At 44.8% G+C, this 14,680-nt stretch overlaps 1 protein-coding gene across 11 annotated transcripts in view; it reads right to left on the bottom strand.

Moving 5' to 3' along the window:
* Window positions 1-14,680, bottom strand: part of DOT1L (DOT1 like histone lysine methyltransferase) — a 70,252-nt gene that overhangs the window by 39,189 nt on the left and 16,383 nt on the right. For 9 of the 11 annotated variants that reach the window (XM_045576718.1, XM_036424126.2, XM_036424132.2 and 6 more), the window contains exons 3-5: window positions 8,370-8,444; window positions 1,728-1,791; window positions 983-1,211 (exon numbers count right to left, since the gene is read on the bottom strand). In XM_045576718.1, the coding sequence (XP_045432674.1) occupies window positions 983-1,211; window positions 1,728-1,791; window positions 8,370-8,444 (368 nt within the window). Of the gene's footprint in view, window positions 1-982; window positions 1,212-1,727; window positions 1,792-8,369; window positions 8,445-14,680 lie in introns of those variants that run through there. The other 2 variants (XM_045576719.1, XM_036424136.2) reach the window with 1 other exon arrangement.

Genomic DNA, 14,680 nt, shown 5'->3' with positions numbered 1-14,680 from the left:
ATGGGGCATGCAGGAGACAGCTTATGGATGGTTCTCTCTTATCACTGATATTTCTCTCTCTCTCCCCTTCTCTCCTCCCCTCTGAAATCAATTACTTACACACACACACACACACACATTTTTTAATAAGCACACTATTTAGAAACACAAGTAAATGAAAGCCCACAGGTAAAGGTCGTGAGGGTCCCTACCAGGAGCAGGGGAGGTAGTGTGAGTCATGCACAAGACTGGTGGTTTTAAAAAGTCATCACTATTTCAATAAGAGAGATAACTTAACCAGCCTTCTAGATAACTTGGCTTTTGAACCACGTGCATTCTAATTAAAATATAAATTGTGTGCTTAAAAAGGGCTTAAACTAAGGATGATGCCACCAAAAATGTCATCTTGTTCCCAAGTGTCGAGGACACACGTGCCTGTTTGACACAGGGCTTTCAAGTCTGTAAGCGTGAGGCTATAGTGTATAGACAAAGTCCCACGGGGATGGCAAAGATACCCGAGAGGAAGGCTGTGCACAGGTTTCCTCGTAGAGCAATCTCATGTTTGACAGTCAAATAATCAGCCCTGTCACGCCAATCAGAATATTCTACCAGGAATCAATCAGCCTGGTGTCTACTCATTCTACAAAGCTCATCTTGGGCACACCCGCCAGGCCCTTGTGGATGTCCTGGTAAGACAGGCCCTGCTCCCAGTAGCCTCCACTGGTGCTGAGGATGTTCCATAACAAAGAAGTAGGGGGCCGTTGGAGCTGGAGAGAACTGGGACCCCAATCAGGTTTTGAGAAGCAGAAGGGGCTTAGTTGAAACCTGTTGGGATGTAGCTGTTTCCTCCATCTCTGGGGGAGCCAGAGGATCTGCAGGAAGGTCGGCTAGGGCAGTGGGTCTGAGGGAGGACCTGCCCTCTCCAACAACCCCACTCTGAACTTTTCACAGAGAACATCTGGGGACTTGGAGCATGGCCCTGGGGCCACCTTCCCACACTCACCACTTCCCAGGTCCACAAACAGGTCGTCCTCGGTCATCTTGATCTCGTCAATCATCTGTGCGACCAGGTCAAAGGAGGTTTCCCCATAAACCTCTGGGGAGAAGGGCTCGTAGTTGTTGAGCTTCTCAGGGTCCGTCACTGAGTGGTTGTAAACCTGCTGCAGGATGTGCCGCAGGAGCCCATTGGATGGCCGCGTGTTCAGCTTCATGGGCTGCGTGGTTCCCTTCCACTACAGACATCAAGGAGAGTGCAGGAATGCATCACACAGGGGAGAATACACCCTATGACCTTCACACCCCAACACCAGGTTACTGCTCCCTATTGAAAAAAAGCGTGCATGTGTGTATACGTGTGTGTGTGTGGGTATGAGCCTGAGTATGTATATGAGTACAAATGTATATAGGTGTGCATGTGTGTGAATGCATGCGTGCATGTATGTGTAACTGGCGAGCAACAAGGCCCATAATGCACACAATGCTCACTGCCTGGGCCCTGCCATGCTGCCATACTGCCTCACTAGACAACAAGGTTGTTAGCCTGTGGACCTCAGAACCCTGGCCTCAGAATGGCTGTTTTCCTGAAAATCTACCTGGAAAAGAAATGGGCCCAGAGCAGCAGAGAGCCAGCACCCTTCTGCCTTGGCCTTCCCCTCCTGGGATCAAGTAATGTGAATGAAGGACATTGAGGTTGAAAACCACAGTTGGGGTCTAGATGAGGAGATAGGCCTGAGGGTGAGGCCACCTACCAGCTGGTGGATGCTGTCAATGGCCCGATTGTACTTGTCACAGAGCCTCTGCATGCTTTCAAAGCTGAAAAAGGCAAAAGAAAGGCGCTAGTTACTGCCAAGGTCAGAACAGGACACCAGGAGGGGATGGCATGTGGATAGGTGTCACAGGGTCAGGCAGAGACTGGCTCCCACCCAGTGGTCACAGGGCACCAAAGAGTACCCCACATGGGCAACAAGGCTAGGCCAAGAGTTTCAGGGTGAGGTAGTCATGGCTACAGGCTGTATCTTGTACTCACAGGACAAACCCGAGGTCAATGGTGTGCTCATCAGGCCATAGGTTAGAAAAGGGGTTCATACAGCCTTTCCTAGAGTCCCATTCCTCACCCCCAACCCAGCAGGCAGGCTATTTCAGCCTTTCTTTCCCTGGCTGGATCCCAGCCCTCCTACCCTCGGCCCTGACTTGGATGGGTGCTGAGAACTGACTTTATTGGACCACGCCCAATACCCTAACTGCAGAAAGGAGGGCAGCGCTTCCTCCCTTCACCTTGGTATCACTTCTGCTTACTAAAACCTTTTTCAAGTTTCCAACACTTTCAAAGATATAAGCAGCATGTGTTAGATGAGCTTGGGGGAGTTTTTGTGTGGGTGCGTTTCTTTTAAACTTATATTTTTATTGATTTCAAAGAGAAAGGAGAGGGAGAGAGAGAAACATCAATGTTAAGACAGAATCATTGATCAACTGCCTCCTGCATACACCACACTGGGGATCAAGCCCACAACCCAGGCTTGTGCCCTGATCAGGAATCGAACCATGATCTCCCGGTTCATAGGTTGATGTTCAACCACTGAGCCATGCCAGCAAAGTGGGGGTAGTTTTTTAAGTAACAAAATTCTTGGGGAAGGTGCAGGATCAGGATGGATGGGGTCAATGGGGGAGGAAAGGCGGGCAGTCAGTAATTTCAACAATAAATATTAAAAAAAAAAAAAGAAAGAAAGAAAGAAAGAAATTAAATTCTCCCAAACATGATCAATTTTATTTCAGGTATTCATTTTCAATGAAATCCCCTAACCCAGGGATTTTCATCTGGGATTATCATGCACCCAAAGAAAACAGGGTGATGTCTGGGAACATCTGTGTTTGTCATGACTTGGGGTGCTCCTAGCATCTTGTAGGTGCTCAGCACACACAGTGCCCAGAACTGTCCCACAGAAAGTGACCCAGTCCTGATGTCCACTGTGCCAAGGGGGAGGACATGTACCAAGTTTCTGTGCTATATAAAAAGAGCATCCTTGGGGCTCTCTAGATCTGTTCAATGACGCCAGCTAAGTAATGGGCTCCTTCACACCCAGGACAGAACCACTACTCCCCACAAGCATTTCTGATGCCCACCCCACTTCTCATTCTCAGCCCTAGATTTACAGAGTGTAGGGCCACTTTCCTTCCTAACAGAAGTAACAAATTCAACTAAGACCAGAGCCCACATGACACTTTTGCAACTTCCTTGGATGGCAGGTGCCATTGAAAAAGCTAGAGTTCAAGGGCAGGACAGAGCAGCCACCACCAAAGCCTGAAGAGTTCTCACAAACGACAGTGACAGTGACCAGAAACATCAGAGCAGGCTGATGCGATTAGTGAGTAACCAGGAGAAACTAGCTCCAGCACATTCCAGACGGGAGGACGACTTAGCAACAGGTCCAGGGCTCTGGTCCATACTTTCTGTGGCCGCAGGCAGAAGCCACTACAGTATTCACCACTCTGCATTTTAGTTCCCATGCTCCAACATTCACATCACCCTTCAACCCAACCACAGTGACCACTCACAGCCTCCGACCAACCGACCAGCCCTGGAAGACATTCTCCTGCAAGGATGAGCAGAGGCGGGAACTCAGAGCACCTGGGCCATATCCCTGCACTCTAGCCCTAGACAGGAACCCATCCCAACAGACCAAGCTCAGTCCCACGGGCTATCCCTGCTGTCCCTTTGCTTGAAAGAGAAATGGTCCTACTGCTTGTCTGACCCTGAGATTGCACCAGTCCCTTGAGGGATACCATCAGACAGGCCCCACTGCTCTCTGCCAACTCTGACATCTTTTCTAAGCCAACTGAACATGAAAGGAAGAACATTAAACTTTCAATGCAAGCATCTTGTAGAAAAAGCACCTCTCATACATCTGTTGCTGTAGGCCCTGAACAACAGTGGCACCCCTTTAATAAAGACTAGAAGTCTAGTACATGAAATTCATGCACTCAGAATGGTCCCTCACCCCAGCCTGCACCCTTGGGGAACATGCAGGATCAGGATGGATGGGGGTCAATGGGGAAGATAAGGGGGGCATCTGTAACTGTGAGTGTCAGACTACCATAGAGCCATGAGCCCCTCGCCCTGTGGGAGTGCACTGACCACCAGGGGGCAGCTCCTGTGTTGAGCATCTGCCCCCCCCTTGCTGGTCAGTGGGTGTCATAGTGATCAATCATTCCACTGTTCGGTCAATTCGCATATTAGCCTTTTATTATATAGGATGTGCTTCTCGGACTATGTGATTGACATGCAAGTGCCAGTGCATCTACATATCCTCACCCCAGGGGCAAGAAGACTTTGTCATGGGGCCCACAGCATGGTTGATGCCCTGGACAAGGAGAGTGCAATTTCCCTTTTTCCTCCCCCCTCCAATCTTCACCCGAGGATATGTTTTTACTGATTTGAGAGAGGAAGGAAGAAGGAGAGAAGTGGGGTAAAGGGAGAGAAAAGGAAGAGGAGGGAGGGGGAGAGAGAGACAGAGAGAGAGAGAGAGAAATATTTCTACTGAATTTCAACTGAATGCCTCCCATACACACACCAATCGGGGATTGAACCCACAACATGGGTATGTGCCCCAACTGAAAATTGAACAGGTAACCTTTTGGTGTATAGGATGATGCTCCAACCAACAGAGCCACACCAAACAAGGCTGGTTCCCTTCTTTTTACAAAACTGGGTAACAATTATTAAATGGGAAGGATGGTGAGAGGTGAGAGGAAAGAATCTGGCTGACTGAGGTGGGAAAAGCTGACCGTGAACAAGGCTTTAAACACTAAAGTGAGGTCAAGGAAGGGATGCCTGAGTGCTGGGCCCTGTGTGGGCCATGCTCTTCATCAAGAGTGAGCTATCTTGCCAAAACCGGTTTGGCTCAATGGATAAAGCATTGGCTTGGGGACTGAAAGGTCCTGGGTTCGATTCCGGTCAAGGGCACGTACCTTGGTTGCGGACATATCCCAGGTAGGGGATGTGCAAGAGGCAGCTGATCGATGACTCTCTCTCATTGATGTTTCTAACTCTCTATCTCTCTCCCTTCCTCTCTGTAAAAATCAATAAAATATATTAAAAAAAAAAAAAGTGAGCTATCTAAGCCCACAGATAGCACCACCCTTTAGCCTGCCAAGAGCTAAAATGGACACGAGCCTAGAATGTCATCTTTCTTTCTCAAAGAAAAATAAAAGAATTCCAAGCAGGCATTCCAGAGCTGGCCTCTCCCTTCTCCACCCACAAGACTCTCCGTTGAGATCAGGATGTGCCTGCAGGAAACTGCTGACTGAGGCCAAAAGGCTGGGTACAGATATTGAGATTTGGACTAGGGCTAACAAGTGCCTGGGGCTCCAGAGGAAGGGCCATCAGTGGCTTCTGAGTAGGAGGAAGCTTCGCTGCTAGAGTTGCCTGCTATGAAAACAGCGACTATTGGAGAAATCAAGATGGCGGCATAGGTATACCACTGCCTCACATAACAATTTCAAAACTGCAACAGGAAGACAGAGCGGACATCGTCCAGAACCACCAGAAGGCTGGTTGAGTGGAAATTTTACAACTAGAAGGAAAGAAAAAAGGACACTGAGACCCAGAGGAGCTGTGGAGGTGCGGAGACCCGTGCGCATGGCAAGGGCGGATGCCTGAATACACAGCTGGCTTATTCACGGCACACAGAGGGTGGGCAGCAAGCGCACGGCTAGCTTTCTTGTTCGGGAGGGGAAACAAAACCTCCCAACTGCACTGAAATCCAGCTCCAGGTGAGACTTTGAGTACCAGACACATTCAGGGAGGAACCGGACTGTCTGGCAGTGGGCGAAACTCAAGAGAAGCCTTCTCTCAGAAGTACATGGAGCCTTGCTGCGGGACACTGAGACATAGGGGCCTCTTAGGAAGAAACCAAGGCTGTCTGCTCCACCCTGAGATTCCGCCCCATCCAAGCTGAGCACAGAAGCTCTCCCAGCAGAGACACTGCTGATCCTCACCGCCAATTGGCCTGGAGGTCAACTCTCCCCAATGATACTAACAACAATCAAGGCTTAACTACAACAAGACTGCACACACAGCCCACAAGGGGGGGCACCAAGAGTGTCCACCTCAGGTAACTGGGGAGGCTGAGCCACTGAGCCCTACTAGGACACCTATCACACAAGGCCACTCCATCAACACAAGGAAGCAGCTAAAATACAGAGACGAAGAGGCAAGCCACAAATTAAGAAAATGGACAAAAGCAAAAGACTGGATTTAGAGTTCAAAACCACAGTTATAAGGTTTTTCAAAAATTTCCTAGAAAAGGCTGATAAATTTTTTAAAAATATATATTTTATTAATTTTTTACAGAGAGGAAGGAAGAGGGATAGAGAGCTAGAAACATCAATGAGAGAGAAACATCAATCAGCTGCCTCCTGCACACCCCCTACTGGGGATGTGCCCGCAACCAGGTACATGCCCTTGATCGGAATCAAACCTGGGACCTTTTAGTCCGCAGGCTGATGCTCTATCGGATAGACTGAGTCTATCCAATGAGCCAAACCAGTTTCGGCAAGGCCGATAAATTTAATGAGACCCTTGAGAATTTCAAAAGGACCAACTAGAAATTAAACATACACTGACTGAAATAAAAATATTATACAGCCGGGACCGGTTTGGCTCAGTGGATAGAGCGTCAGCCTGCGGACTGAAAGGTCCTGGGTTCGATTACGGTCAAGGGCATGTACCTTGGTTGTGGACACATCCCCAGTAGGGGGTGTGCAAGAGGCAGTGATTGATGATTCTCTCATCGATGTTTCTAACTCTCTATCCCTCTCTCTTCCTCTCTTTGAAAAATCAATAAAATATTAAAAATAATAATAATAAAATATTTTATATTTATATATATATATATATATATATATATATATATATATTATACAGAGACCCAATAGCAGACTAGAGAATCGCATGAATCAAGTCAAAGATTTGGAATACAAAGAAGCAAAAAACACTCAATTGGAAAAGAAAAAAGAAAAAAGAATCCAAAAAGTTGAAGACAGTATAAGAAGCCTCTGGGACAACTTCAAGCATACCAACATCAGAATTATGGGTGTGGCAGAAGAAGAGAGAGAGCAAAATACTAAAAACCCATTTGAAGAAAACTTCCCCCACCTGGTGAAAGAAATAGGCTTACAAGTCCAGAAAGCACACAGAACCCCAAACAAAAGGAATCCAAAGAGAATCACACCAAGACACATCATAATTAAAATGCCAAGAGCAAAAGACAAAGAGAGAATATTAAAAGCAGCAAGAGGAAAATAGTTACCTACAAGGAAGCACTCATATGTCAGCTGATTTCTCAACAGAAACTATGCAGGCCAGATGGGAATGGCAAGAAATATTCAAAGTGATGAATAGCAAGAAACTATAACAAAGATTACTCTACCCAGCAAAGCTATCATTCAGAATTGAAGGTCAGATAAAGAGCTTCACAGATAAGAAAAAGCTAAAAGAGTTCATCACCACCAAACCAGAATTATATGAAATGCTTAAAGGTATTCTTTAAGAAGTTAAAGAAGAAGAAAAAGATAAAGATAAAAATCATGAACAACAACAAAAAAATCATGAACAAATACGTATCTATCAACAAGTGAATAAAAAATCTGATGAATAGGATTAACTGGTGAATATAATAGAATCAGAGGCATAGAAAGGGAGTGGACTGACAATTCTTGGGGGGAAAGGGAAATGGGGGGGTGGGGGAAGAGACTGAACAAAAAGCATACACCTATGAATGAGGACAGTAAGGGCAGAAGGTGGGGTAGGAACCTGGTGGAGGGGAGCTATGGAGGGAAAAAAGAGGAATAATTGTAATAATCTGAACAATAAAGATTTATTAAATTAAAAAAAAGAAAACAGCAACTATTAACTTGAGGTGATTTCACACAGACCAAGTCTCATTGCACAATGTGACACTTTCAATTATGTTCTCACTCTGACAGCCTCTGCCAATATTTGATTTAAAATTCCTATAATATAGCTGAAGCCAGTTTGGCTCAGTGGATAGAGCGTCGGCCTTCAGAATGAAGGATCTCAGGTTCGATTCTGGTCAAGGGCATGTACCTTGGTTGCGGGCATAATCCCCAGTAGGGGGCGTGCAAGAGGCAGCTGATCAATGACTCTCATCAATGTTTCTAACTATCTCTCTCTCTTCCTCTCTGTAAAAAATCAATAAAATATATTAAAAAATAAATAAATAAAAATTCCTATAAAATAGCTCTACAGAGATTACAGCCAATTCTGAAAGGAAATTTCAGATCAGCTTATACCATTAAAGAACAAATTATAGGCTATGTCCCTATCATGTATTCGGATAGAAGAGAAGCAGCTCAGACAGAAATCTACTTACCTTTTGGTGTCGTAGTCGATTAGGACGTAATTCTCCATAGCAAGCTTGAGGTCTGGGATTTCCTCACAGACCCATCTGAAATTCAAAAGCAGAAACAACAATGAAGATGATTATTCAGGCTGGACATTTCACTCTCAACTTTCTTAAGCACTGTTTACTTCTAAATATAAATAGAAAATATCCTCATTACTCAACTGGAGTCATCACTACAGATCATACAGAGAATAAAAGGCAAATCAGGAATGTGATAAAAAATGGCATGCCAATGAATTCAACAACTTAGTTGACGTGAACAAATTCCTTGAAAGACACAAATTACCAAAACTGACATGAGAAAAAAAAGAACATCTGAATAGCTCTATCCAATTACATAACCCGAATAAAATACCTTCCCACGTAGAAAACTCCAGGCCAGATGGCTTCACTGGTGAATTATATCAGACATTTGAGAATAGAACCCATTCCACCAAAATGTTTCCAGTTTTATGAGGCTAACATTACCCAGATACCAAAACCAGAGGAAGACAAAAGCCTTGTAAAAACATTACAAGAAAGATTTTTGTGACATCAACAGACACAAAAACCCTTCACAAATATTACAAATGAATTCAGCAACATATTTTTATCAAGTGAGGTTTATTCTAAGAATGAAGAGTTGCTTAACACTAAAATTAATCACTGTAATTTATCTCATCCTATCTAATAAAAGAGAAATATGCAAATTAACCACCAATCTGCCACACCCACAAACCACAGCCATAACCACCTGCCACACCCACAAACCACACTCACAAGCCAATCAGGAGCAAGTATGCAAATAATCCCAACCAAGATAGTTGAGCCACAGAGAGAGCAGGAAAGGGTTAGGTTTCCCCGGCAATGGAGGAAGCCAAGATTTCCAACTGCCCTTGCCAGCTTAGGCCTGCACTCAATGCTACAAAGTTTCAATTATAGAAGATACATAAATCCCCACAGAAATGGTGGCAGCCACAGAGCTGGAAGAGCAGGAGGCTAGGGTTGCCCCCAGTGATGGACAAAGCCAAGCTTTCCCCATACCCTGGCCAGTCCAGACCTCCACTTAAGGCTACAAAGTTTCAATTATAGAAGATACATAAATCCCAACAGAAATGGCAGTTACCATGGAGCAAGCAGAAGACTTGGCTCCGCTCTAGGCTACAAAGTTTCAATTGTAGAAGATAAATAAACCCCAGATACCAGGGCCTCAGCTTGGGTCACCAGGGGGCGAGGCTGGCCTGCAAACCACCACAGGCCCCTCACCCAGGCTGCCCCCCCCCCAAAGGAACCCTCACTCTGATCCGGGACATCCTTCAGGGCAAACCAGCAGACCCCCACCCGTGCACCAGACCTCTATCTTATCTAATTAAAGAGTAATATGCAGATGGACAATCACTCCAACACACAAGATGGTTGCCCCATGTAGTCAAAGATCCTGCCCTCATGTGGACACAAGCTGGCCATCACAAGATGGTCAGCAGGAGAGGGCAGTTGGGAGGGACCAGGCCTGCAAAGGAGGGAAGTTAGGGGTGATCAGGCCTGCAGGAGAGAGCAGTTATGAGCAAACAGGCTGGCAATGTTTCTAACTCTCTATCTCTCTCCCTTCCTCTCTATAAAAAATCAATAAAATATTTTTAAAAAGAAAAAAATTAATATATTTTATTGATTTTTTTATAGAGGGAGAGGAACAGAGAGCCAGAAACATCGATGAGAGAAATCGATCAGCTGCTTCCTGTACACTACCTACTGAGTATGTGCCCACAACCAAGATACATGCCCTTGACCGGAATCGAACCCGGGACCTTTCAGTCTGCAAACCGACACTCTACCACTGAGCCGGTTTCGGCTTAGAGATCATTTTAATGAAAGTCTTGCAAGAGCTCTATTGAAAACTAAAAAAAAAAAAAAAAATGCTGAGAAAAGTTAAAGGCAACATAAACAATTAATGATCATGGAATTGAAGATTCAATATTGTTAAGTCTCCTCCTTAAACTAGACTCAACCTCAAAGTAATCCCTAAAAAAAGCCCAGCAAGTTTTTTTTTGAGAAACAGACAAACTGATTCTAAAATTGACACATAAGCCAAAACCGGTTTGGTTCAGTGGATAGAGCGTCTGCCTGCGAACTGAAAGGTCCAGGGTTTGATTCCGGTCAAGGACATGTACCTTGGTTGCAGGCACATCCCCAATAGGGGGCGTGCAAGAGGCAGCTGATCGATGACTCTCATCAATGTTTCTAACTCTCTACCCTGTATCTCTCTCCCTTCCTCTCTGTAAAAAAAATCAATAAAATATATTAAAGTAAATAAATAAAAAATAAATAAATAAAATAAAATTTACACACAAAGGCAGAGAACCTGGAACAGCCGAAATAATCTTTAAAAATAACAGCACTGTTGCAAAACTTACACTATCTTGTTTTGGGACTTACTATAAACCTGCAGTAACCAGTAGAATGTAGTAAACAAATAGGACAGTGACACTGAACACAAAATCCAGAGAGACAAACATATAAACATGAAATTTTGATAAAAGCACCAAGATAACTTAATGAAGAAAATAGTCTTTCCAACAAATGAGGCTGCAGCCCTGAATGGTTTGAGTTAGTGGATAGAGCGTCAGCCTGCAGACCAAAGGGTCCTGGGTTCGATTCTGGTCAACGGCACATATTATACCTTGGTTGCAGGCTCCTCCCAAGCTCAGACCCTAGTGGAGGCATGCAGGAGGCAACTAATAAATGTGTTTCTCTCACATCGATGTTTCTGTCTTTCCCTCCTCCATTCCCTCTAAAAGATCAATGGAAAAATATCCTCAGGTGAGGATTAACCAAAAAAAAACAACAAATGAGGCTGGAACCACCAAGTATCAGATGGAAAAAACTTGAATTTTCACCCTCATAATCTTTATAATCTCATTTGTTAGAACCAAGATTAATTCACAATTGATATCAAACCTGAATGTGAAAGTTAAAACCACAGAGCTTCTTGAAAAAAATAAAAGACAGTATATCTTTGCAACTCAGGAGGCAAAGATTTCCTGGATGCGACTCAGACAACTAACCACCAAAGAATGAACTCAGTTAAAAGCTTCCACTCATTGAGATGTCATTAAAACCGCAGTCAGCTACACTACACCTCATGTAGTACTTCACCAGGCACTCGCTGCCAGAATATGTTAAGAATTCTTACAGGGGGAGACAAACAACTCAATCTCAAGAAATGGCAAAACAAAGCAGAGCTTCCCAGAGAAGTGGCCGATTCGAGGGTGTGATGTGGAAACTCAGAATGACTCTGGAGCATTCTGTGCTTCCTAAAAGTGAGGCTGGACTCAGAATGGGCAAGGGAAAGAGAAACAGGGACAAAATGAAAAAGCCCCATTGGGCTCCCAGAGTTGAAAACACATTCATCATGTGGTGGAAAGGTGAACAGGATGAAGGAACTGTGGTCTCTCCTACAACAGCACACTGCTCAGTAATAAAAAGGAAAAGCTACTGGTACACATAATGGAGAATCTCAAAACTCTGTGCTCAGCAAGTGCTGTACAATTCCATAGGTAAAATTTTACAAAACGTAAAGTAACACGCGGTGCCAGAAAGCACATCAGGGTTGGCGGGGAGAAGAGCAAAGAGGGAGATGGATTCAGGGGACACGAGGAAATGTAGGGGATAGCGATACTGCTGTGCATGGACATGTGCATAGCTATCCCACTTAGACTGCACACTTCACACATTAGCAGTTTCTGTGCTTTGGGTGTATTTCAGTTACATTTTTTAAAGTAATGATATCAGGGGGAAACCAAGATGGCGGCACAGGCAAACACCTAAACAGCTGCCTCACACAACAATTTCAAAATACAACTAAAAGACAAAATGTCTATCACCCAGAACCACGGGAAAGCTGGGTGAGTGGAAGTTCTACAATTAGAAGAAAAGAGAAGACATTGAGACGTGCACAAGCCCTGAAAAGCTGAGGTACGGAGGCGCATGAATAGGGCTGGTGGTGGGCAATTGGATAAGCTGCTTTTTTTCAACCTGAAGGGAGATAAGCTCCCGATTACTCTGAAATCCAGTTTCTGGGGAGACGCTGGGACCCAAACTCCTACGGGGAAAAGCTGGACTGCCGGCCATTGGGCGGAAAGTGAGGGTGACTTTCTTGCAGAGGTGTGCCCAGCAATCATTGTTTATTGCACTGGGGCGCAGGACGTGGGGACTTGGAAACGCAGAGACTGGCAGCCATCACTGTTTACCACGCCCTAGTCTAGTGACTCCCTGAGACTCCGCCTGGCACAATCCACAAACCCAACCAAGCTCCACACTGTGGCTTTTGCATATAAATGGCCTGCCCTATAGCAGCTTAACCAAACAAACTGCAGCTCTGGTTAGATAGCTCCAAAAACTCCAAACCTCAAGCAAAGAGGAGAAAACTGTAATTTTTGCTGTACCTCCTACTGGGTGGCCTCAGACAATAGCTGACCTGCACCCCATTGGAGATCCAGAAGCTAGTGTATCTAGTGGTCTGTGTGAAACGACACCAGATTTCAACTACTCTCATAAGTGACACATTCAAGAGGCAGACTCAGTGAACACCAAAGCCCCACTGAAATAAGTCCTGCCACATAAGCATGTCCCCAGCACAGCAATTCTTCTATTATAGACACGGGGTCCTCAGAGCCAACTGACCTGGAGGTCAATTCCTCCCAGTGACACCAACAACAATCAAGACTTACCGTATTTTTCGGACCATAAGATGCACTTTTTTCCCCCCAGAAGTGGGGGGAAAAAGTCCCTGCGTCTTATGGTCCAAATATAGCCTACACATATACTTTTAAAAAAAAGTTTTTTTACTTGCCCAGCTCTGTGTGGTCTGTGTGTGCTTGCTGCAGCCACTGTCCATTCCTCCGTGCCCAGAGCGTCTGCCCCGCTCTGTAAACCCCGACTGGTAGAGGAGTTCCCATGTATGGTAGTCAGCCTCCATGCCCTCGCTGCAGCCATATCTCCATGTCAGCCCAGGTGCGGTGTACGGTAACTGCGTAATCCAAACCGTAATCATCGCCTGTACCCCTTGCTGGCCCGTACTCTGTGCCCAGAAGAATGCCGCGTCTATTCCCCCAATCATTCCTCTCCACCCTCTGTTGCCGTGCTTGACTACTAGGTAGGCGTACTGTAGATCTCCGCCCACCAGTAAACTCCGCCCTCCGCTGGAGGCCCTGATTGATAACGCCGCTATGTCAGAATTTCTCTTCATACGATTATACCGGTAACTGTCAAAATGTTTGTACTGCAACAAACTTCATACCGGTATATTGTATGCAGAGACCTTCTGTGTTACCAAACCAATAACATTTACCATAATGTAAAACACTCTCCAGCCTCTTCTCTCACAACTACAATGTGTAGATACCCATAAACTATGCAAAGAAAGCATAGAAAGTCTCTGCATGATTTATGGGTTTACACATTGTAGTGGTAACACTGAACTTTTTGTTTCAGAATCTTTTTTTCTTCATTTCCCTTCTCTAAAAACTGGTGCGTCTTATGGTCCAAAAAATACCGTAACTACAACAAGGCTGTACACACAGTCCACAAAGGGGTGCACCAAAAGTGTCCACCTCATATAACTGGGAGGCCGACCCACTGGATCATATAGGACACCTAGCACACAAAAACACCCTACCAACTCGGGGAAGCAGCAAAAATGAGGAGATAAGGAAACAAATCACAAAATAAAGAAATGGAGGAAAACGAACAACTGGATATAGAGTTCAAAACCACGGTTATAAGGTTTTTCAAGAATTTCCTAGAAAAGGCCAATAAATTTAACGAGACCCTCAAGAATATGATAAAGAACCAACTAGAAATTAAACATACACTAACTGAAAAAAAATATTATACAGAGACCCAACAGCAGACTAGAGGAATACAAGAATCAAGTCAAAGATTTGAAATACAAAAAAGCAAAAAACCCTAACTGGAAAAGCAAAATGAAAAAAGAATCCAAAGAGTTGAAGATAGCATAAGAAGCCTCTGGGACATCTTCAAGCATACCAACATCAGAATTACGGGGGTGCCAGAAAAAGAGTGAGAGCAGAAAAAGAGTGAGAGCAATATACCGGTATGAAGTTTGTTGCAGTACAAACTTGCTTTTTGAAGAAATTGTGACAGAAAACTTGGTCTTCTCCTGGGCTGGCAGTGGCTGCTGACCTCCAGACCTGAGCCTCAAGTCCTGGGTCTCAAAACAACTTGACCTTTTTCTCTCTTTGTCCCTACAGATGAGTTCTATTAATTGGCAGAGATGGGAA

The sequence above is a fragment of the Pipistrellus kuhlii genome, unplaced genomic scaffold (genome assembly GCF_014108245.1).
Source record: "Pipistrellus kuhlii isolate mPipKuh1 unplaced genomic scaffold, mPipKuh1.p scaffold_m20_p_8, whole genome shotgun sequence".
In the NCBI taxonomy this organism is placed as follows: Eukaryota; Metazoa; Chordata; class Mammalia; order Chiroptera; family Vespertilionidae; genus Pipistrellus; species Pipistrellus kuhlii.
Note: the sequence above shows the minus strand (reverse complement) of the source record. Positions and strands in the feature narration are given on the sequence as shown.